At 41.7% G+C, this 26,626-nt stretch overlaps 1 protein-coding gene across 12 annotated transcripts in view; it reads right to left on the bottom strand.

Moving 5' to 3' along the window:
• LOC145934024 (transcription factor 12-like) overlaps positions 1-26,626 on the bottom strand; it is a 120,278-nt gene that overhangs the window by 65,093 nt on the left and 28,559 nt on the right. Inside the window, exon 1 of one of the 12 annotated variants that reach the window (XM_083034214.1) lies at positions 12,993-14,097. The exons of the other annotated variants lie outside the window; for them this stretch is intronic. Within the exon in view, the coding sequence (XP_082890340.1) occupies positions 12,993-13,181 (189 nt within the window). The 5' untranslated portion in view covers positions 13,182-14,097. Of the gene's footprint in view, positions 1-12,992; positions 14,098-26,626 lie in introns of those variants that run through there. 12 annotated transcript variants of the gene reach the window in all.

The raw sequence follows: 26,626 nt of genomic DNA on the forward strand, positions 1-26,626 counted from the left end.
TGTCTCGTAATTTCGGATCGAATTTCAAGGGGCTGGTCACGAGGCTCGAATTAAAATCCGTGTCTCCGGGGAAATAAGAACGCGTGAGAAGAAGAGGCTGCGTATCGATTGGTTCAAGCGGAGGGACGTCAACGTCTCGACGTCGTGAGATATCGCAGAATCCACTTTCGAGCGCGTTCGTAATTCTTTTGTCGTACCAAGTGCGACATCGACACGCTCTAAAGTTTCGCAAAGTTCATCGCGGTCGTTAAGATGCGTCAATTTTTATTAATAAAATATAGTTATTATATACTTTTATTCTCCTGCCATTTTTAATCTTGTCATTATATTATTATTCAATTACTAAATTTCAAAACCCTTTCCTACGATAAACTCTATGTAGCAACTTCGGGACAGAACAGCTCGCGAAGGTGAAGAATCTCGCAATCTCGAAGGTACGTCGGAAGCGTCTATAGTCCGCGACTATACAATTGGTATTTATAGCAGAAAGTCAATAATTTCGTAGTAGAGAGTCGAGGCGAGGACGACTAGACGAGCGACCGTTCGCGAAGCGATGGCGAGCTTGATTTCTTCGCTACCCGGTATACACCGCGAGATTGACCTCGCGAAATCGAACGGGCCCGCAGTCTTCGTCGCGGAGAATCGCTCTATCTATCGATGACAATTATCGCTCGAGCGATGCCGGAACGATGCAATTTCGCGAAATTACTCCTCGAGCGAGCGATTGTCTATAAGGTAATCCCAAATCGATCGATCGAGTTTGCCTGCGAGCGACGTACACGTGGCTGTCTATGCTTGATGTATTACCACGTATAGGGTATATCTCTTCCCTCTTCGCGAGGAAATCGCACAGATATCGTTTTGTTTAGCCGAGTCGCGACCGAAAATTATTTATCTTATCGCGTATATATAACAGTGAGCGAACTTACAATTAATTCCCCGACCATTCGTGAATCGAAACTCCCGATATTTTTGCGATTACATTATCACATTCTTTCGCACGAAAACAAAAATCGATACGATGACGATAAACAGTGAATTTCGGGAAGTTATTGACGTGAGTTTCATAGCTTTTGATTTGAAATCTGAAAAATCTAAAATCTTTCGAGAGATAAAGCCAGATGTTATTTCCGACGATTGTCATCGAGTTCGCGTAGTATAATCTTGTAGATCTTTGGACGTTATGTTTGTGCACGTGTAAATTAAATAAACATTTTATATTATTATGACACACACAATCAATTACGCACGTTCCAATTATGTGCACCCAATGACCAAAAGTCATGGACAATTTCGACGAAATGATTGTCAGGATTAAAGATTAATTTGTTCAACGACTATTTAATATGATTATGTGCTGAAAAATCGTCGATACAAGTGAAACGAACTAAACCCCTCAACCGTCCGATGTAGAACTTAGTTTGTCTACTTCCTCGTCAGTCGCGTACATACAGTCGCGAAAAGTTTCGCACTCGTCGAATGTACAATGTTGCTACGACGGTAAAACAACGGCAAGAGGCGCACGTAGAAAGGTAAATTCGAATTTGCTCGAGGATCACCGGGAAATAATCTAAGGGCCAGGTACGATAGTAGGTACGATCTACCGCGTGATCTCCGCGGAAATCGAAACTGGCTCGGGCGCTTCTATTCCGATGCAATCCTGGAATATAACTCTTACCATACACAACCCCCCGTTTTATTTCATCCAAAGATAATTGGATTTGGATGTCAGAAGCGAATTACGAATTGCGACACAAAATTACGACTGAAATTTATTTATCTAGAAATTCGATCGTCCTTCGGCGAAATTATTTTTGTATAATATAAATCGATAAAATTAGATCTCTTCCAAATCTCAAAATTGCGAGCTTGTAAAAAATTTAAAGATTTCAAGCATAATAAATCAAGTCTCTTATCCGAATCTATTATCTGCACAAATGTCATTTTAAAGGTACAAATTTCATCGTTAATTATCGCTGTATAATTATAACGCAATCGTAAACAATAATAATGATGAAAGATTCGAAGGAAAGTACGAAGATTGCGGGTGTAGGAGATGGAGACAGGCACGGCAGCAGGCACGATCTATCGCGAGATCAGCACGGAAATCGTAACTGGCTCGAGCCAACCTAATCTAAGCTTTATCCGAGTAAGAGAGAGAGAGAGAACTTTACCCTCTCCGGGTCACCCAACCTAGCTTACATGTTCACGTTATGGAGCTCCGACATACACTGGACACGCATACTCTGACGCACACGCACACACATATATATATGCATGTGAATGTTCCTACCCTGCGGCCGTCTGCCTGCATGTGCATGTCCACCGGCGCGTTTTGCACGATTATGCGAGAGCTACCCGCTATGCAGATCGATCCCTCGGGTCGAAGGTGAAGTCCGTTTCGGTGGCAAGAATGCCCGCGTGTGGACGCGACCGACACGATGCATGTATAGGATGATGCGGGTGTGTCTGTGTGTGCGCGCATATGAATCGGCACATTGTGTATTCTATCGCGTATACGTACGGAATGTATGCTTCACGAGAGAGAGAGAGAGAGATAAAGACAGAGACAGAAAGAGAGGGGGAGAGAGAGGGAGAAACTTTAGGGCAACGATTGAAACGCTTATTAATGCGAGAGACGTTTCTGTATAATTCCGCACAACTTAGATATTCGACGGAGGATTTTCAGTCGGTTGTCTCGAAAATGCGCAACGTGCGGTGAAGATTAACCGGCTAATGCATTATATTTTGCAACACGTCCAAGTCATAGCTATACCTTAGAATTCTTTCGCGATATATTTCGATACTCTCGATCGATATGGTCTATATCATTATAATTGATACGGATATCATTTTCTTATCGCGTATACTAACTAAAGATAGATTTCTAGGAAAAAATTAAAGAGCTTCAAAGAAACAGAATCTAGTGCAATCGTACAAAACGAGAGAAAAAAAAAGAAGGATGGGATACGCGAGGTAGCAGACTGATCGCGTAAAGATCGAAAACGAGTCAGTGAATAAAATCGCTTCTGGAACAATGCGAGCCCGACCTAGACACGCAAAGGGCGAAGAACCTTCGCTTCGTGACTTTCAGACGAAACTACTCGTCATCCTTTAAGAGCCTGGCGGTCGCTGATTAAGGCTCCTGTTCTCGCGAGAAGGAGGACCGGCGGCAGAAAGAGGAAAAGAGAAATGGAGAGGGAGAGAGAAAGAGATTAGGCTACGTCCATGAAAGTTTACGGTGCTTGGGCACCCGTAAACGCCATATGGCCCGAAAGTCGCCATGTTTCCATCGTTTTCTTTCGCCCCGAAGCGGACTGAGGTCCCTACGCGTCTTTATTTTTTTTTCTTTTTTTTTTTCACGGTAGCTGCCCCTCGCTTTGCTACTCTTACTAGCTTGACTCGAGCTCTCGATTCGACTGATTTCTGTTCGAGTCTTAGAAAACTTCGATATTATATTTTCACTCGCTCGCTCTTTCTCTTATAAATCCGATTATGTTGATACGCAACAACAATCTCTAGATTTTCCTTTTCTAAAATTCAATCAGACTTTAATAGATAAATCTTAAACGAACGCGTATAACACCCGAGGATACTTATTCTTCGGAAACATTAAAATAATTAAGAATCCAATCCATAATCAGGTGTGATATAGAGTTAAGAGAAAAATTGAAAGAGCGTAAAATTAAAAATTTCACGCTAGAGAGTTGCTGTAATGAGAGGAAATAAATAAAGAACCGCGCGCACGATACAAAGAAGAAACATGGACATAAATATCTCTCACCGGCAAAACATGCTCTCGGTACCGATCGCCACGAAGACGAGGAGAGAAGAACTGTTAACTCACCTGAAACAGAAAGAGAATGGGTCCGTTATTAGAAGACATATCTTATATACGGCTTGGGGAACGGGTAATTACGGCACACAGTATGGTTCGTGTGTTATATTCCTATGTTCGCGCTAGCCGGCGCAGACAGAGTACACGGAAACCTCTAAGTACAATAGACAGTCGTCGGACTATCGGACTATCGAACAGATTATCCCGTCGTGTCGTCACGGGCGACGCCCACTCGTACGAGACATTACGGCGAGAGAGAGAGAGAGAGAGAGAAACCATCGACGGTTCGCTCAGCTAAAACGTTAATCGCGATGCCTAATTCCGTCGCATTAGTTCGGCTACGCTGTTAAACGGCCTTATGCTCGCCGACCTCTACGACTATGTTAATAAATTCTCCGCGCCGTGTTATTGGCGCACGCGGATCGTGCAAGCCGCCGCGCGCGATGTGTATCAATACTGATACGTCGTACAATTAGTGTGACTATAATTTAACGTGCCGTTGCGGATGGTAATTAAAATTTGCGCCCGGGTGTCGTGTCTAATTGCGATTGTGGAATCGTAAAAAAAATCGACAACAGTTTTTAAAATATATATAAAATACATTTATTCAAGTAAATTATATATATAGTGTAATTATTATATACATAATAATAGTTTTTGCAAAAATAAAAAGAAGCTTTTAGCTTCAATTATTCCAGCGGAGGTTCGATATTCCGACGCTTTGCTTCCCGGAAAATCTCGATTATTTCGCGGTCCGAGCGCGATAACGCGTCGCGTCGCAAGTCCCGTCATCATCAACGTCATCATCATCAACGCGAACAACGCTCTCGGCCTCGGAGAATCAGAGAGGGCGAATGTGCGCGAGAGGGAAGATCGCGGGGATCCGAAGGGGGTATATGTTTCGAAACACATCCAGCTGGCGCCTCTCGGCACTATAGCGGGCGTTATAAGCCCGCTACCAAATCAAGCGTGTGTGACACACTAATAATCGGACGTATATACGGTGTCCATATAGTATACTCGCAGGTACAGACGTACATACACACGTACACACATCGTGGATCGGTATACGCCAGGCTCATATGTGCCGTTGCTATATTGCGCCGGAGGATACACGGAAATGCGTATACATGTGTATGTATGTGTATGTGCATGTATTTGCATGCGCGCTTGCGCTTTTGCGAACGTTCACAAATACACGCGCGTCTCGAGAACACACGCGAATGTTCAGGGGATGATTGTTGGAAGATAATCGGGATATCTGGCGCCGCGCATAGTTACTTCCTTATGGCGGCGTTTATACAGCCATCGCTTTGGCGTACTACTGCCGTCCTACTTTGCCGGGCGTACTGTATATATTAAATGTGTACAGCGATACGAAAGAGAGACTCGGCAAAGTAAAGTTTCGGCATCAAGTATTTATCCGATGACGTACGAGCGACCGTATGTACGTATATAGCTCACGCCTGCTGAAAATTGACTCGTTGTATCAAATATTGAAAGTATTTAAAGCTGGAAAATTGGATTCGTAGATTGAATTTAAACAATTAACCTACATATACATATTTTATATATATATTAGGTACACACGCAAAAATTTGATTCAAGTTTAATTCATAAGATAATCTGAGATCTCAAAAAAGGGATCATCAGTTTCATCGAAATAAGTGCTCGTGTTGCGAGAGGACGCGCGAAATCGAGTACTTGAATACTTTATAAGAGCTCGAGGCGCTATTCCGCAACGCGGAATAGAGTCACAGCCGTAACTGCCCGGGGTATTAATTTATGATTATACGTTCCACGCATTTATAGCACACGAGCCGACCAAAAATATACATCAAACGGGAGCGTACGATCGTCGGCCCCGCGCCGAGATAAAATCCCGACGATCTCTCGGTGTGTCTCACACATTTTTCGACCTTTCCATCTCTCGCCAACCTTAATCGTCATAATAATCGCACAGAGTGCGCGCGGCTTCATTAGGATCGTTTGGCCCGCGCGTACACAAATATGTGTGCACACGCGTATATATATGCTTACGCATATTCAAGTACTATGTACATACATGTGCAACGGGGGTATGCAACGTATGTAACGGTAGATACGCTGCGAATGTACGCTCACAAGTGTGAACGCACACACGTAAGTAAATACACAACCGAGAGAGAGAGAGAGAGAGAGATACACACATATGTGCACGCGTGCTCGTAGGTATACGCGTGTTCCAGAGGCGACGTATCCGCGCAAACAGAGCCAGAGGATAATGGTTACCAGCAATGGATATATCGGCGAACGTGTGTTGGGGTTCTAGGATACCGCTATTAGTACGGCTCTAGGCCGCGTCTAATTATACCTCGCGCGCGCCGCCTCGCGCGGATATGTTTGTAGCCGCGTATCGTATATGTTTACGCGCGAGTATCTGTGTATATTGTGCGCAAATTGTGGAGAACGGAGCGAGAGAGAGAGAGAGAGATAGATGAAGGGAAAACGGGGAGATACGCGTGAATACGAAAGCGTGTATGTGCGTGCGCGCACGTAGCTTGTAGCTACAAGCGCGATCATATGGGTTACACATACGTGTCGGGGTACTAATGCTAATCCCAACCATAGATTACGAGACGGGCGGCGACGATCGACCGGAACTGCCGCCGTCATGGAATTTCCGCGACTCCTAGTTTCTAACTTTCCTCGATCTCGTCCGGTTAGCGTCTAAGTGTGAATGCTTTCACCCTTTCTTTTCATCTTATTCCAATTCATCTCAAAGAAATATATATATCTCGTGAAGAAATAGAATTGCAAAGTGCAAAGAAATTGTAGTAGCGCCAGTGTTTGCTGTTATCTAAATAAAATTATATAGATGATCATCTAGATGAAATTTTGGCGTTATCTTATCTTTATATAGATAATAAAAAAATGTATTATCTATATCTGCATCTTAGATAAAACAAAGTGTTATCTTTACTAAATTATCTAACATAATATTCAGATAATTTGGTTTAGAGTTTCATAGCACATGAAAATATTTTAAGTAATAGAACTTGAGCAGTAAACGATAAAAACTTATAAATAAAACTATAAATATATTTTTATATCTATAATTTTCATTTTTTTATTTTACATTACATTTTTTAACTGTTTATACATAAGCGATTTTAAAAATAATATTATCTGGAAGTTATCTAGATGAATCGTCATATAATTTTATCTTTTATCTATATATATTTAAAATAAAATCATCTTTATCTTATCTAACATGAATTTACATATTTTTATCTCATCTTTATCTAGCTAATTTTAAAATCATCTAAGCACAACCAGAGTAGCGCTATAATAATTTCGTATCGTATTATTTTATCACCTCGCGTGTATCGAATTGTCATAATTTTGTCTCGAATCGATGTTTTATGCATTATAATAGAACAGCGGATGCACGATCAGGAATAAATAATTCAGAGATAATGAAAATTATATAATCCGCGTGACGCCTATGGTGTGCAAGTTTCATCAAAATATAATTCAATCAAAAGTTATTTAATTAAAAAAATCATATATTGTGACGTTGGAAATTTTTATATATATTTCGGAAAATGCAAATTCCTTCTTCCTTTCTACCTTTCTTAATCGGCTCGTGTCGACGATTCGGTAAAAGCACGGTAACGAACTCGTTGCGATAATAAAGTGGCACTTGTCGACCAATTCGAACGATAGGGGAAAGAAAAAACAATCAACTTCGAAGACCGAAGCCAGGTCGCCGTCCCATTTATATCAATTCTATTCATTGCCGCTTTTAACCTAGCACACTCGCGTGATCAGTGGTTCTCATTGCCGACATTTTTCTAACAGAATTATATAACGTTTTCCTTCCATTTGTCAAAACAAAGAAACAAGGAAAAAGTCTATCAATCAAACAAAGGGGGAAAAAAAATAATTTGTACGTAAGTTACTTGAAATGAAAAAACGTTGACGTTTGACGTTAAATTTCATATATTATTGGTTATTTTGTGCTACTTTGCAAGAATGTTTCGGGGAGGGAGATGGAATTTCAGATATAAAACACACATTCATATTCGACGAGCATAATATATACGCACACCGTCGACGCGATGCCACGTTTCACTCGGAGTAAATTTGGTCGCCGGCAGCGCGCAACCGTGGGAAGGCAGGTGAAACGGGGCGACGTAACGGGCCTATATCGGTTTCATTGATTCGTTTTTTTTTTTCTCGAGGCAATTATATCGACCTCCAAGACGAGAGCGCGCGCGCGCGCGCGTTATTTCTCGGACGATCCGCCGCGCGTGGACCGCTCGTAAAACGTTGAAACGCGCCACGACGATTATTTCGTCGAATAAGCCTGCGGCTTTCACGATCGCGATGATCTCGCCGAGCCGGCTTGCACGCGCGCACGATCCTCTCGAATTTTCGTCTTAATTGAAGCGAGCGTGTTGCTGGACCACCGCCGGCACCACTTTCGCTTTTCTTTCCGTTTCTTCTCGTCCCGCGTGTCATTTTTGCTCTCTCGGATCTGAATCTGTATTTCGAGAAATTTGCATGCCTGCAGGCATTTCGCGTATTAAATTCTTTAATTTCGAAAATCGAATGAATACGTAATCGAAAAAGAGTAACAAGACGCGGTGGATATACACACAAGTAGCGTGCGATTTCCAAATTGTCACGACCGCGGTGGGATGAAGAAATTGAAATTGAGTTCATTAATCCTTGATAGGATTATACGTAAAAACGGGAGCAGTTATGACAAGCCATTTATTATGCACCGAGGTAGATGTATGTTATTTTTCTTAGTTCTATCTTTCTCTGTGTATCTGGCTGAAACGAGCTTTATAGAGAAACGCGCCATCGCGGCGAAGCACGTAATATGAATCTTCATTAATAACGTCGAAATGGCAGGTCTCGACGCGACGTCGTAAAACCGGATAAATGCAAACGTCTGTTACATGTAGATCTTATTAGTCGAAGCATATTATATATATATGGATTACTTTTTTCTTAAATTTTTATTTAAAAAAATTTTTTTAAATTAAGAAGGAATAATGTGCATAATTGCGTCTGTTTGTGTAACCATTCTAAGCAGGGAGATTCAATTTGGATTTCATATCGTTGCAGCTTAATCTATCAAAGTGATTCACGCGCGACAGCTCGAGCGACTTAATTTTCGCTCGGGGTTGCTCGACCCGCGCATTGTAATACCCCAAAATGGACGCCGTGAGCTAATTAAGTCGGACGTAAAGAAAGATAACGTTTCATAATGAAGGTGGATTTTTTGCCTATTTTTCGAGAGCGCCGCCGCGTCTCCCCTCTCGTCGTCCCGACGCTGCGCCGGGGAAGATTTTACGCCCGACAAGCTCTTGGGGAAAAAAAAAGGTCGTCCGAGTGTACCAGAGAGAGCAGCGAGTTTAAAACGTTGCAAGTGCCGTACCGGATATGAGGGACGCGGAGGTGGGGAAAAGGAGAGAAAGAGAGGGAAGAAGGGGGGAAAGCGCGCGCGGACCGGAAATGGCCGCCCTTAACCCGGCGCGATCAAAAACTGGTTTCGCCAGACACACGAAAGCGCCGCCGAGAGATGAGGGAAGCAAAAAAAAAAGAAAAAAAAAAAAAAAAAGAGTGAGAAAGAGAGAGAACACTTCCACCACCGTTCTTCTTCCTACCGCTCTCTCGTCGGTAAATAACGGATAATTTCGCTCTCGAATAAATCGAGGGAGGCAAAAGTTTCGGCGTTAAAAAACGTTTAAGCCGCTGCAATATTTTAAGGGAGCCGCGCGGGGAAACTTTAATGCAGTTAATCCGGAGTGACTTCCACAAAATACGGCCCTGGGAATTCTCGTCGTGGCGTACCGCGTAGTTTTCCCTCGCATGAACAACGCGGTTTCGACGATCAAAACAGTCGCCGAAAATAAGCGGCAAATGTTAAATTTATCAGCAGACGTGATGTTCTGGTGAAAAAATTTGAGATGGCTAACTAATTTCAACTACATTTAAATACCCAAGTCTAATAAGTATCAATGATAATACATTTTATTAATTTGTTTTGCAATTTATATTAAAAGATTAAAATTATATTATTATAAAGACAGTCACTACTTTTTAATTATAGCGATATTTTAATTATATCTTTCAATCGAAATGTGTCGTGCCTAAAATTTGATATTTTGTAGCATAATTCTACAACCAATTCCTTCGATTAGTCATTATTAGTTGCAGTATTTTCTTAGGAATGGCAATTAAGCGAATTGAAATTGATGACAAAGATACTGAAATAATGGATCGACAGCTGTCGAATACAGCGTAAATGCGTGGCCTACTCGATCTCACTTGTCTCGTAACGCTTTGTGTCATTAAATACGTCTTTTACTCGACATAACACGAGAAGCATAATTATGACACTTTTGTACCGTTAGCATTAATAAAATGTTCGATCAAGACTGTCCTGAAAACCGAAGAAATGAAAAAGGATCGCCGAGTTAAAAATAAATAATTACAGATCGCCCCATTATATTTAATGTGTGTCAATGTATTAAAAACGACGTACTAAATTAAATTCTTTTATGCTACAATAAAATCGCATGTTTCTGCTTTAATTGGTACATTATTACCCCTCAAGGAAACGACGAATTTAGTAGCGAATCCTATTGCAAGCTGACTGAGATAAAATAAGAAATTAAATTAATTTCCATTGAATTTATCTCACGATCCAATAAATTCTCGTTATATCCTGATATTTGTACATCAATACGTAAAAAATTAAACATTAAAGATAAGATTAAATATTTTAGAAAATAATCCGATTTAATGAGAAAATCCTGGGGACAGATAGACAGATTAAATTTGGAGTCCCAAGTCTCCAAAAGGAGAACCGCTGCAAACAGTCCATAAGCCAGAGAGGATCTAGCGGCTGTGTAGACTGTACTGAAATAATGTACAGTGCCGTACAAAACGGCAAGTCGGCGCGGGGAGAAGAAAGGGGAAAGGGGAGAGAGATCGAGAGGACGAGGGGACTCTTCGTCTCCCTTCCTCGCGTTGTCCTCCGCCGCCGCTCGTATCCCTCTCCCGTCGTCGGGGTAACAATAGTGTGCAAAGGAGATTAACAAACAGAATAAGCTAACGCATAATCGCATTATTTCTAGCTAAGCCGCATTTAAATTAGATAGAAATTCCATTTAACGAAACAATGCGGGGATGATGAGTCACTTCGCCGTATATACGCGACGACGACTCGCTATGTCGGAATAGACATTGTCCCTTGACTGCAACAGCAATCCCGGCATTCCCGGCGCGATACTCTCGCGCTCGCACGAATTTCTGATTCCGCGAAATTCTTACAAGCGCAGACCGTTCTTATCACGCGCGGCCCGGAAACTGCACGAGTCTCGCCGGATATGATTTGCCAAGCGCCATATATTTCGGCGATTTCGTGTTTCGTTCTTTTCGAAAACCGCACAATGAGCAAAAAAATGAGTATATGAGTCGTTAGTTCGAAAAACGACTTAAGTCGACTTAAGTTTTTGCACAAAAAATTGAATTAGAGATTTACCTGTGTGATTCGAGTTATTAAACATTATGCTATTCAGCTTTTACATTTTTTAACATACACGTTCCTATTTTGCTGAGTAGCAAAAAGTTTAATAACTTGAATCATATAGTGTTGAATCTTCAACGTTTTTTGTGCAAAAACTGAAGTCGTTTTTCGAGCGAACAAGCGATTAATATATATAATATATAATATATGCATATCTTAATATTCTTTGAAATTCGAAAAAGGAATTATAACGTTAATTATTTTTTTACAATAAGGAAGCGTAGTTTCGCCAACATGTTTAATATAAACGTTTAATATAGACAATATGTAAGCAGATTATGTGAATCTAGAACAAGCAATATTAGTCGATAAGCGCGACTAAGGATATAACTATATCAGCAGGATGTAGGATTTATCCTATCTTTAGAGCACAGAATGATATCGCTTGTTCTAGTTTCGAGGAAAACGTGATGTTCGTACAGCGTTTGTCTCTTCCGACCTATTGGTTTTGGAAAAATACCTCGGGAACAATATGTACCTCGATTCGCGTCGTTTGCCCTCTGACATTTAAGGATTTCATATTAGATAGCACAGTCTCTAAACTCATCAAACCATTTATTCAAATTAGCTTGGAAGTTAGCGCAAACCATAAATTTCAATCGACGTATATACATATATATATATATCTGCGCGGAATCGGTTCCTGAGTTCGTGCGTCCAATTTCGCGGAAAGGTCGCCATTTAAATCCGACGTGTTTCACAGAGAATCGTTGCGCCGAGTCGTAAAAATTTGTAGAGCACCCTATATAATCGAGGAAGGGTGCCCGACACAAAAAGAGCGAGCCAACGACGACGAGCCCGCCCACGTGAGAGCGGCCATATTCGTGACGTAATTCTGACGTCACCGTGCCGATAACGTGTTCCGCACACTCCACCGGATGCAACGGGGAAAATCGTAAAACGTGTGCAACCCCTCTTCCCCAATCCGTCCCGTCACCATCCCCCTTCCGTATTCACGATTGACGCGCAATCCGCTTTGGGGGAAAGCGCTTTTCTCGCGCAAGACGTCACCGAAAAACTCTCTCGCGAAGGATATTTAGATTTTTCGCGGAGAAACTCTTTTATTCGCTTCTTCGAAAAAATTCCTCGCGTCTATACGATTTTTTTTATATTCTCCGTTATATGCGTATGCGCATATTTGAGATATCGCTCAGATTAAATTACGTCGAACACAATCAGATCTTGACGAGTCAAGAATATTTGACGTGTTTGAATTAGATTCAAGTTGAAAAGTTGAAATAAAAAAATATGCAATTGTCAGATATGCAATCACAAATTAAATAATTGTCAATTAATTAGTAGCCAATATATTAACGCCTTTTTCATATATAAACAAAAGTCAAATGAGCGCAGAATTATAGTAAACATTTGCGTTTTACACAGCATTTAATTAAAATAAATAATAAATTTTAATTTTGAAAAAATTATAAATTAATTATTTAAATTATTTAAATGTAAAAAAATCTTCCCTAACGTTAGATTAACCCTCGGTTAAAGACCTCTGCTCCCCTCTCCCCCGTGATCGGATCAATGAATGATAGAGAGCATCCCTCGATCTCTTACCTGAGGACCGCCGCCCACAATCGACTGGTAGGCCGATTGAAAGACGCTGCCCAACTGCGTGAGGCCCTCGTCCTCCATCTGGAACATTATGTCCGCCCCCGGCGAGCCGTTGTTGTTGAGATTATTATTGTTACCCATCAGCTTCTCCGTGCTGCCGACGTCAGAGCGAAGTATCGTGTTGGACTGCATGCTCACACAACGAGACACGACGAGAACGACACGTGCGAACTCGCGCAAGATCCGCGGCGAATGTTCGAGCGCGCGCGATAATCGATATGTATATCGATATATTTCGATATCAGATTTTAGCGACGTCGGCGTTTCGCGTCGCTAAAAAACAATCCCCCATCGTTCTCATCGTCGTTAAAAATCTCACTGGCAGAGGCACAAAAAAGAGATGGAGGGCTCGTCGTTCCGTAACGATTTTGACGATAACGGTGATAAAAAAACGACGCGCGTCGTCACGTGACGAGAGTCCAGTTCGCAGAATGCGTAACGTCAGAACGATCGGAAAGTATATAGCGTCGCGTCTCCGTCAGGTCGAACATACCACGCACTTGTCACTGGCGTCTGGGATACACAAGGGAGAGAAAGAGAGAAGAAAGGATGAAGGAAGGACGCGACGCGCGCCGGAAACTTGCCCGGGGATATCTTATCGTCGTTGTTGATATTGGACCGATCTTCGTCCTCTGCGCGACAATCCCGAATCCTCCTCGCACAATCGAAATCACAACCGCGTCATATCGTTCGCTCGTTCCTTCGGGGAGAGACACACAGAAATGTCACTGCAAATAATACTTGCATCAGGACGCACACGATGCGCGTGATCGCCGTCGCTGCTCCGCTGGCTGCATGGCGTCGAGGACCGTTTTCGAGGTTAGGACGCGAGCGGCACACAAGAGAGAGAAAGAGAGCTCGTCCGTTCGGCGCGTCCTATCGCGCGCACTGCATTTTTCTCGACTCGCGAGCGAATACACGTCGAACGACCGTGAAAGCAGAGAGAGAGCGCGATCGCGTTCACTGTTATCTGCGGATGCACTGATCGTTTACGAGCGGAAGAGGCGACAGAATCGAGAACGGACGCGAGAAAATGTTCTCCACACGAACTACGCGACGAGACTGACGCGTCGGGTGGGGAGGCGGCCGCTATTACTCTTCCCACCCCTCCGGCCGCCAAAGCGTTCGCATCCCCTCTCTTACTCCCTTGCGCGCGAGCCTCGCTACTCTGCGCGCCATCGTCGCCGCTCGCTCGCTCGCTCGTTCGCTCGTTCGTTCGCTTATTCTTTCGGTCTTGCTCCAAGAGATTTCTCTCGTTCCCTTTAGCGCTCCGATCTCGTAAGAAACAACCCCTAGCGAAGGATTTTTACGTAGAAACAGACGTTGGTATACCGGCGACAAGCAAACGCGAGAGTGTGGGTGGTCTCTCTTTCTCTCTCTCTCTCTTTCTCTTTTCTCTTATCCGCAAACTATATACCCCGTGCCAAAAACATCGGTCCACTTGTTGAGTCGGAAAGAGAGCGACCGAACGAGAGCAAGATGGAATCGGAGAACGGGAGCATGCATGCGTGTGTGCGTACGGAAAAGTGGCGTTCGAGATAAAAAGCTTCGCGCGCCGCTAACGACGGACAAAGTCGGAGAATCGGCCACCGTGGACGAGAACGCGCGGTCGATCCGTGACGAGAGCCTTGTCTCTATTTACGCTACCATTCACGATTATCGCGTTTCACTCAGATCAACGCGGATACGTCAATCATGATTCCCATCCAGATTTCGAGCGACATGACACTTAAAAGACTTTTAATATTACTTCGATTTCTTCAATCTTGTATTTCATTTATAATAATAATACTGTCCAATATTGTCTAATAATTAAGAGAAAATTGAAAATATATATCCCACGATTAACACAAAAATATGCCGAAAAATATAATATTGTCTAAAATATTAAGTCCAAAATATTATCCTAATATATTAAGAGAAAAACTGAAGATAAATACAAAATATATATCTCATAATTAACAAAAATATGCTGAAAAATATAATAATATTATCCAATATTGCCTAATATATTAAGAGCAAAACTGAAGATAAATACAAAATATATCCCACAATCAATACAAAAATATGCCGAAAAATATAATAATATTATCCAATATTGCCTAATATATTAAAAGAAAAACTGAAGATAAATATAAAATATATCTCACAATCAATACAAAAATATGCCGAAAAATATAATATTATCCAATATTGCCTAATATATTAAAAGAAAAACTGAAGATAAATACAAAATATATCTCACAATCAATACAAAAATATGCCGAATAATATTTAAGGAAATTACAATCGACTTTGCGATTCTTTAGGATTTTCCGAAATATATGTATACTGATAACACTGATACGAATATAAAATTTATGTAAAGCGGAAACGAAAAAAATTTCATGGCGTTTCGTGTAACGAGTCTCATTGCGAGTTTCTTCGAAACTGTCCGATCTCTCGCGCCGTCGACGTGCAGTTAATTAAAAGCTCGGCGCGATATAATGGATCGTCGGCGAATTTTAAGGTGGCGTGCTTAACTTTTGCGCGAAGTTAAATGGCGTTGTTTACCGCGCCCGGCGAAGTTTAATGATATCGCGGCCGAGAATATCTTCATCTCGTCGCCCCGCGCGCGGGGGAGTCCCACGACGACCGCGCGCAATTTCGGAAAATCTGTCAGTGAAAGAAGAAGCGAGAAGGGGGGAAATGAGGGGGACAAACGAGATATCTCGTGGCGCCAAAGGTGCCTCGTTAGTCGGAAATTCGTGAGTAATTTTAGTGTCGTATCCACGCGACTGACCGAAGGTTTATAATTACCCAACCTCACCCGACCTGATCTAACCCACTTGGCAAACGAGCGAGAGTTCCAGTTTTCGTCTCACCGAACGCCGGATACGACGGGCGGAATCTCGTTAAAAAAAAATTGATCGACCGGAAATTGTCGACGGCCTCCCAATTAATATCTGACTCGATTTTTCTTAGACCTAACGAATCGATACAAAATGTTTTATGAGTGATCAATAAAACGCGATTATAAATTTAACAATTAAATGTCTAATGACATATAATAGTATAAGTATTTGCGTTCATATATTACGACTAAATAGTTCGTCGTTACAATGTACGACAATTGACATCAATTGCGAACGGTCTTTATTGAAGACACTTGATCTCATTTCGATTCAAGACACGAGTCGAGCGTGCGAGCGAAAAACGATAATAATTTCTACAGTACGCGAGTTGATCGGTATTTTATTAACATAAAGGTAAAAGAAAGAGAAAAAGAGATCGCGTATACTCGTTTTCTTCGCAAATACAAATATAGATCTGAGAATAATGTACTTTTAAGTTTGAAGTTCACAATAAGCAAATAAATTTAACAAAGTTTTTGTACCTGAAATGTGACAAAGTGCGGACAGATTCGTCACCATAATAAGCCATAAAGTAACGGAAGTCAAAATAAATAACCGCATCTTATCGAACTATCGAAAAAGGTTCGACTTGCCGCCAGGTATAAAGAAATTCTCACTGTTTGTAGCTGGTATTGACAGTAAAACAATTAAACGACAACGACGGCACAATGGGACAACACTCAATGTTTGGGGGTCGTTTGTTACCTGCCGCAAAACCTCCGCAGGGGCGTCGAAGAGACTTCACTTTTCCGACCGATCACGAGTCTATATAGGCGGCACTTTAGAACCCGTTAATTTCGAAACCCTCGTCAAAATTACATAGCGTGCGCTCATTAGGACGCTCATTTCAAACGTTGCGTCAATTGTTTTCTACTGTGCAATCTTTGATAACTTTTTCTTTCGAAAATTTAGTAAATTCGCATAGCGCTTTGATAAGATTTAAAAATAGGGAGAAACTAATAAAGGGGAAAACAATCTTCATTTTAAAAACTATTTTTTTTGTTATATTTGATAATAATAACAATAGGTGAACGCGAGAAATGAAATTCCGATCGGAGCGATATTTAATAAGATAAACAAGCCATCGTTTCGGGTATAACCGCTAAGACAAATAATGACACAATTTAATTAAATAATTACGTAATGTTCGTTTGTCAAGTCAAATGATAAGGAGAGCGCGTGATTCGCAAGCGACTACGAGTATCGATCATCGCGAAAATGACCTCGCGAACGATTCTCTACGCTCCTGCGAGTTTTGACGATCGACATCTCAAAATCTTCGGCTAATGCGATGTATTTGAGAAGTTCACGATGACGGTGCGAGGACACGACGTCCGCGGTGTTCCCCCGACTGACATTAATATAGACGCTGTAAATCTCTGAAAGGTACTTGTCGTGCCGCGCGACTAACCCGAGATCAGTGGCATATGGTGCTCTCAGACGGGATCGCAAAGCACTTTGCTCATCGCAGGATCGGTCCGAACGATAGTATTGGAAACTTGGATGAAGAAATGAAATACGCGGAGAAAATAGTTTATGAGGACAGCAACTTTGGGATTCTTGTACATACATGAAAAGTGTTTTTCAGATTTCTCTCTCTTTCTCTCGCCTCTCCTTTCTTTCATTTATCGAGAAAATGTTGTGAAAATCAATGTATTGCTAGCTTTAAAATTTTTAAGAATTAAAACTTTACACGAAATGACGTACGCGTACTTCAACATCATATGCGTGTGCCGCGAAGCACTTTTTTCCCCTGAATCTCGCTCTTCGCGAGAATAAAAATTAATAGAAAAAGAAAGAAGAAGAGACACGTCGTCTCGAGGCGTTTCGTCATTGGACAGCCAAATAATTAGGTAACCTCGCCTGGCCAACTGTGTAAACTGCGCTTCCTCGGTATCGCGTCCCCGCTCTCTTTCTACACCTTATCAGGTCGCGTAAAGACGACGAAGCGAATAAAAGGAGAAGGAGAAAAGGAGAAGAGAAGGACCCCGACAGAAGTAGAGACGAAGAAAGGTGGAGGAGAGTCGTCGACCCGGACGCCTCTTCTTTGCGCCGTTGTACCCGTCTCGCGTGGATCCCCCTTTCGAGAGAGCGTGAAAAAAATAATAAGATCATGGCTGTCGGAGGTCGATCCTCCTCGTCTCTTCTTCGCTCTCCCAACGCGCGCGGGAAACACGACAAAAACGTCGCCCGACAAGAAAACGGAACTCGATGTCCTCCGCTTCGTCGTTGGCAGCATGCAGCTTAGATGCTCTGATCCCATAACTAATAGGCACCGCATAATATAATGCGCAAAATTTCTGTAACTCTCATCTCTCAGACAAGCAGCTCTAATATGCATACGTATATAAATGAATTTATTAGAAATATGTATATTTGAATTTATAATATTATTTGACGCGCAAGTTACTTTTTGATATCGCATTATTTTTTAATATATTTTCACACGCATAATTAATGTAAAGTAAAACTTGTATAAATAAAGCTCAGAATATTGCTATCGCGCGCGATGCTAACTTTAGATAGGATTATTAAAAATCACTTTATACAACAAAATGCCGGAAATAATTTCACTCGTAATAATCATACAACGAAAGGGAAACAAAACGGTGATATTTCTAAAGGTAAACGCGGTAAAAAGCGCGGACGAAGCAAAACTTTTGCGAGAAACCGATTTAATTTCCCCCGATACAACCCTCTCGTGGATATCGTGTCCGAGGGTGAATGGCTAAAAGGTAATAGTTAATAACAGCGCAGCTGAAAGGGGGATCCGGTAATCCTCTTCTAATTTCTAAAACAAAGAGAGCCGCGGATCGCAGCACGCCAACGAGAACGGGAGAAAGAGACAGAGGAGGAGAGAAAGGGGAAGAAAAAGAGAGGGACAGATGAACGGGCGAATCGAAGGAACCATGAGAAAGAAAGAGAGAGAGAGAGAGAGAGAGAGAGAGAGAGAGAGAGAGAGAGAGAGAGAGAGAGAGAGAGAGAGAGAGAGAGAGAGAGAGAGAGAGAGAGATAGAGATAGAGATAGAGAGAGAAACATTCTCTCGCAGAGGCAAAGCCGAGATCCCGAGTTTGAAGGGGCAAAGCGGGGAGAGAGCGGGTGGTAGGAGAACTGAAATTGGGGTGAGAAGGTGGGGGGAGAGGGGACAAGGTTCCACCCTGGAACACATTAACTGCAGGGCGACGGGGTATATAGGGGTGGGTTGGGGCCGCGCCACTGGCGTAAGCCGAACGGAAAACGAAATCGTTCTCGAAAGCGTGGTAGGTACGGCTTAATTCTGACCTCTTGTTAACCGAGTGGCGTAATGGAGGTAACACCCTGTACGCTTTCGCGAGTACTTCCTCCGGAAATTATCGGACTTAACGCGGTGGGTGAAATTTTGCTCCGAAAATTATTCCGACCTATCTATACGACACTTTAATATTGCGTCAACGTTGTGCAAGTGTATTTTGTCGAAAAAATTTTTTAATTTTATCACGATTTAATTCGATTTAATTCGCTCTGACCAAAAAAAATATGCCAACAATCACCCTAGTGGTATACAATTTAAGAGAGATATAATTTTTAATATAAAATAATTATATAAAAACACGAATGCGCCGACTATAGATTAATGAGATTAATTTAGCAGATTTTTACGCGCAATCAAGTGCAAGAAGAATCTCTGTGGTTTATCATTACCAGATCTGCCACGTGTAATCCTTCGAATTAATTCCATTCAATTTCCTCGAGGACGAGGATGGATACGAATAGAAGCAAGCGGTCTCGTGTTGTAAGATTCGCGAGATTAATCCCGATTAGCCTTAATCGACATTGGATAGAGTATAGTGTACTGCCCCCTCAATCGATTTATCCAAATATAGATCGAATAACGATCCCGATCGATGCGTGACGTGGTCGCAGCAACAACGGTCATGTAGTCGATACGCACACTAACCATCAATGTGGATACTGAGAAATAATGACGTTCTAAAAAAGGAAACGAAAGTCTCGTGCGCCATATCGAAAGAAAAAGAGTCATATCTCGTTTACTCGCAATGTATTATTTTTTGTTTCTTTATTGCACATCTCGTTTTCTACTCCAAGTATCCTATCGATCCTTTGCGCGACAGTCGACAATCCGCAGTATTAAAAGGTCTCCTATCTAATACTTATATATTTTACTTCGACCTGTATATCGTGACAATTCTTTTTTTCGCTTAATAATTTTTAGTCGGTTTAACTTTGATCCAACAGAAAAATAATTTCAAATAAACGACAATCATACATTATATCGATATTTTCATATTATACAACAACAAGACGAGCAAAGTCCTACTTACGCCAATGCGAGACACTGAACGAGGGGCGGCAGGAGCACTAGTAGCGTAGTTAGGGGTGGCTCGGTAGGGATGCTTTAGGGTGAGATTTAGTACCAACCTCCGTCGCTTAGTCTACCCATCCTGTGTATAGTGTACGTAGTGCATGTCCCGAGAGTCGAACTATAGTCGATACTCCGGAGAGAAATACCAAACCACCACGAAACACTATCCACGACGATTCATATCAGTCTTCGCTTATGATACGTAACGTTTCGCAAACGGAAGTGACGTGTCGTCACTTGCAAGACGTCGATATACTTAGTCGGGGAAGTAGTATTAACGCGTCACGACGAGTGGATGGATGCTTCCAATTCGTTCTTCCTTAATGCGGCTACGCAAACGACGACAAAAGGTATCCGCGTGTCCTAAATTATTAAACATACTCGACACGCGCTTAAACTCGCGGTGACTAAAGCCGTGCGATGTTAAGGCGAGACCTTATCCGTCGTCCCGGGGCTCGTCCCACTTACTGTTATCTTATATGGCGGTACTTAGGGTGCATTACCCGAATACGAAGGTACCGAGCCCCGAAATTTCTATTAGTTCGAGCGAACACGAGGAGCAGGAGGAAGGAAACCACTTCACGAAATAGGACCCTTAAGTTACCGAGGGGGAGCGACGTGAAAGAATCCCGGGACAACTTCCTGCGGCTCGATATATATGCCCAGAGCCCTTCGATGTTACCAGGACCGAACTCGTATCTCTGTCCCTTTTCGAGAACCCCTGATTGTTACTAAAACATATCCCTGCTCTTGTAATATCGCTACGTCCTACAAGGATAGTCGGTATCTATCTTAACGCGCATTACATTTTATCTCTTAACCAATTTCTTGCGTACCTACACGAAATTTTTATCTAGAATTATTTAATTATTTTTATTCCTTTATTTATGCGAATATAGGGAAAATAAAACGGTACAAAAAAAAAGAAAAATTGATTAAAAATGGGGAAACATATTTCAATATACATATAAACTCACTTTCATTTAAGAATTTTTTAACAATTATTTGCAATACGTTTTCTCTCAAAAAGAATTTTCTACAAACGCTTCGAAAAAATATCCTGTTTTCGCTCGCTTATTCTCGCAGCACTTTTAGCTCGACTGAAGGATTCACACGGATGTTTAGCCAACGTCTTCCGTAACGGTAGTCGTTCCGAGACTCCGAAAGACAACTCTGGAGCACTCGGAGGGATAGAACGAGGGATTGTAGCTCGTTTTGTGAGTAAGGTCTCTACGGAAGAGGGAAGAAGGAAGAGGTGGAGCGAGGGACGGGTATCCTTTCGGAGAGAATCCTCGGAGGCTGAGAGGGGAGGCACAAGAGTCAAGTAAACTCAAGAACGGCGGCCTCTTTCATCCCCGAAACTTCAAAAGCCGTAGGAGAGCGGCTCCGCTAGTCGCGCCATATGCTGCCCTTCGAGAGGAGGTTTTCTCTCTTTTTTCTTCCCTCGCTGTCGTTCGCGATAATAAAATTCTAATCAGTTTTCCTGTGCACCGCGCGGATAGTTTTCAAGGGCCTTGTAGGCGTGACGCCGAGCAATGAGAAAAGATAAGAAAAGAATGAGATCGTAAAATCGTCTCTAAAACTCATAGTTAATTAAGAATTCAGGTCGAAAAATGGAAACGGACCGTTAATTCTCTCAAATACAACGCCCATATCTGATACTTAAATATGATATGAAAATGTTAATCCGACAAGTTTTCAAGACATAAAAATAAATTTATGAGATTTTTGTATCTCTATTTAGAAGGAAAAATTCCGATATATAAACGCATAAAATCAAATTATTACAATTTTCAAGTAAGACGTCATCTTGTCAGAATCGATTAAATCCTTAACAGTAGCGTAACGCGCGATGTGTGCGAAAGGAAATTAAACGCATAATACGTAACGCAAATGCAGGTACTAAGGAAAGATTTAAGAGACGCGGCATCCCTTAAATACACGCCGAAACAGATAATATAAGCTCGCTACAGAGCGCACGGGTTGTTTGCTCTGGGGGCTGTTTGCACACACGATCTCGCGGCTTTCCGCCGGCACGAAACCTCTCGGGGGTGGACCGCTTCATCCCCGCGCGAGTCCGTTCACCGTCGGACGTATATTCGATTTTCAGAACGACCTGTACCTTTCCGCCCCAGGCATGTTGGTTTTATGCTCCGACGGAGCTGTCATTTTATATTTTCCGATAGATTATAACCTGCGAAGCCACGTCACTCGAAGAGATAAAATATTTTACGGCTGCTGGATTAATTACTCGTGATATTACCTTTAATTCTACTTTTAAATTTATATATTATCGTTTCCAAAAAACTTTATATTTTTTATTTACACTCATTAGATTGTAAATGTTGCATATTGAATTTTAGAGAGAACATTATCCGGTTATAGAACTTCCGAGAGGAAAATTCAGTCGACACATAAACGCAGTTTACTCGCCGAACTCTGCCTCATCTAATACATATCCGCAAGATATAACAAACGCGTTTATCCATAGAACTCCATTTTTATCCATTGAAATTCGAGCATACATATCGGACCGATATACTTATACTATCCATATAATATACCTGACATAATACAAATAATTCGCTCCACGTAACATGCGGGATTTTGCATAATCTCGCGAACCTCCAAAAGACTGGGATCATTGAGGAAAATTACCGCCAAGTTTTCGATAACGTCTGGCCAGACAGCCAACAAATCATCGTGAGCTATCGGAAGGATAAAGAATCGGGGGAGACGATTCAAGATAGAGAGAGAGGGAAGAGGGAGAGGAAGAGAGAGCGTTATCCCCGAATTTCACAGCCCGCTACGCCACAAATGAAGCACACTTGGGTGGTGCTCGATTTAGCTCGTATCATCCCGCACCCTCGGCTGAGCTCTACGCATCGAGCAAACACTGCCACGCATGTAGAACAAACACACACACGCGACAATGTGTACACAGTCAATGAAGAGATATATGGGTGTACGAGCGGTGGCTCGAAATCTTCGCACGCTTCGACCGCTCGCGAAAAAAAAGCGACCTCATCCCTTGGGAAAAATTATTCCAGCCGTATGTGCCTTCACTTAGTACTTAAAATTTTATGTATCACATATCTTTTGAATTATCAAATAGTTGTAAGATATAACACAAAAATTGGCTTACACTAGAAACAATTTGGCTGTCTAAACTAAATTAAAAAGTGAAAATTCAAAACTGTTTCATATAATCAATGTTGTACACATTTTAGCATATAAAATCAATAAAATGTGTACATTGTAAAAATATTTATTAGTAATAAAACATTAATAAAAAACTAACGGGGAGAAAGAGAGATCCATCAAGATTCTTTCGTACAAAAATATATCTATTCCCTGATACAAGCAAACTGGTAGAAGATCGGGATGAGAGAATCCGTTTAACGTCATTGATATGTTAATTGGCTCAGAGTTCTCACCGCGGTCGTTAATCCCCCATGAAAACGATCGCGGGGTGCTCGACGAGTACCCACTAGAGTAGAAAACCCCCGCGTATGAGCCACGTGACCCTTCGAAGGGCAGTAGATAGTGGCCACTCGAAATTTTGTGCTAGTCTAAAGTAATAGATTAATCGTACGCGTCGGTGGCCGATGAAAGGACGGGAAGAAGTGGACGGGATCGTTAAATATTGTACGCGCCATGAAAAACTCAGCCAACCATAGGATCGGCCGTATGGGCCACTTTTCAACCCTTCGCAACGTCTCCGCGTGGCGCGATGATATCTCTTAACGTTCCTCCCTTCTCCCCCTTATTAATGTACCGCAAAAAATTCTCACTCCAGTAAACATATACCGCCGTTCGTACCCTGCACGGATGTTCGATAATAAAATTAATATTTTAATTAAATTAAGCATTTAATATGCGTTAATTGAATTTTTAATCATTACATGATTATTTAAGATAACAAATTTTATTAAATAATTCGTCAAAAATAATGTTAATTATTTTTTCAGAATTTTCGGCAAAAATTGGCACTCGCATTCCAGACCTTGGATTAAGAAAAATAAAAACTTTGCGGATTATTCGTGAATTTTTTTTTCTTGTTCGTTACAAAGATGGTCGATTATGATTTGTGAGAAATATTCTTTTCCACTCCGGCGTGCTGGTAATTATTATTGATACATTCCCGGTAATAATCTCAACGACCCAATTAATACTATCGGCATACCGATAAGCGCAGTTGCGATACACGCAATAATTTATCGCGATAATCCCACAATGACCGTAAACTATCGCTCACGCATGCATTTTGGTCGGCTTGCACGGTATTTCGTATACTCCACGGCCCAACAACAACGGCCGCCGATGTATGGTACATCGCTGTAATCTGTAATGCTACAATAGGCTATCCTTCCGTATTAGAATAAAATTCACTTCGACGCTTAACGAGGCATTGACAAACGGCGTGCGTAGCGAGTTATCTGAAATTACGCTTCTATACGCGAAGCAGAGAATCGATAAAAAGATTTATTAATAGAACCGAATAATATCATTGATGATTCTTGTCTCTAGTAAATTAATGTGAATATTATACATGTCCGTATTAAAATTTTATTAAATGTAAGTTCGACTTTTGCATCTCTCTAAAAATAGGATCATCGCAAGGAATGAGTTTTCATCGTTCGAATAAGGCACATCGTTAAATCGTTTACGCGGAGATAAAACAAAAGTCTCTCGACACAAAACGAAATCTCTCCATCCGCTTTCTATATCGAGTTATTGGCGGTTTTCTCACGATGCATTTCTGCGACACGAATTAATTCACGCGAACAAACAACGGCGAGCGTATACACGATGATACCGTCGCGTTCGAAGGCAGAAAATATGTGTATAGATCGCGCGATCTCCCTCCTCCTCTCTGACTCTTCACCCAGGTCCCGATCTCGCCGCCCCGACGACCATTGTCAACCCGTCGGGCGGTTTACCCGGTGTAAGTCGACAACTCACTCCATAAACCCGAGGCGCTCTGTGTACTCTGTACACTGCGGCGAGTTTGCACGAGATGCGCGCGAGCGAGGAGGATGGGATGAGTGACGGAAAAGCCGCGAAAATAATCGGAATTGCAAATAAATCTACTTAACTTATCCGTTAAAGGGATACGCGGAAAAGGGCTTGCGAAAAGATGAAAAATACGATAATGTCTTTTTTTTTTTTTAACGAATTACATTATAATCTCGCGTCACGAGAGTTCGTATATAATAATTGGAACATGTGTGATGGAAATTACAGATTGTTACAGCCATGTAAATATAACGGAGGCCAATATTCTCGCGACCGGTGGCTGAGGTATTCGATATTCTCAGCTCATCTCGTTGGAAAGCTATAATTTACGGAAAAGTAACGGTATCCGCGAAAAAATTATCGCGATCTGCTCTCCAAACGCTGTAATATAACACAATTACATCTTTGTACAAGATGACGAGTAAATGCACCATATGTGTATCTCGCGTGCCGTTGCAACCTTCCAAATTGGAATGCGAATGACGCATTTACCTTTGCGTTTCGCAAATATAAAATGTGATTAAACGCAAATACATTCTCCTGCTAAACAGTCTAAAACTCGCTTACACGATTCCAGTTACACACGCAGTTAAACTCGAGTATAGAAAAAAAATTTCCGTATATCTTAAATATCATTTAAATACTACCTTCGCATCTGAGAAACACAGTTTCTTTCGTCATCAACTGCGCGCCATGAAATTATAAATTAAAATATTACCAAGCACAATCGACTTTGCGTTAGTCTGTACCTACATTCTCTCTTTCTTTCTCCATTATATTCATTCTGAAATAATTTTTGTATCTTAAGCTAAGGGTGACATATATGGCCCATTGTAATCCCAGAGATTACAGTTAGTCTACTTTCAGCTAGTAATAAAATTGTCAACGTATCTAAAGAGCAAGAGAGAGAGTGAACGTGTACACGTGCCGTTACGGAAACCGATAAAAGAAAAAAACGGGAAGAAGGATGAGATTGGAGCACAAAAGGATCTAGACAATACCGAACGACACGAAAACCACTTACCGATTCCGATAAAGAGAAGCCGATTGATCGCTGCGAAACGCGCTCGTATGCATCTCGCACGATTTCAACACACGAAATTACGACCTCCGCACGACCATTAACCGTGACGAAATAGAACTCGCGCTCTACAGAAATAAAAAAAAAAAGGTCGGATTTCTCTCCCAGCGCGCGCCCGCGTGTTATCCGCCTTACGTCACCGACTATTTCCAATAATAGCATATAAAAACGACGACGCGCGGAGAAAAAGCACTACTAAATCTCCGCAGACACTTCCAC

This window comes from Prenolepis imparis, unplaced genomic scaffold (genome assembly GCF_030444845.1).
Source record: "Prenolepis imparis isolate NDT839.2.m4 unplaced genomic scaffold, iyPreImpa1.0 SCAF_3, whole genome shotgun sequence".
NCBI classification, from domain to species: Eukaryota; Metazoa; Arthropoda; class Insecta; order Hymenoptera; family Formicidae; genus Prenolepis; species Prenolepis imparis.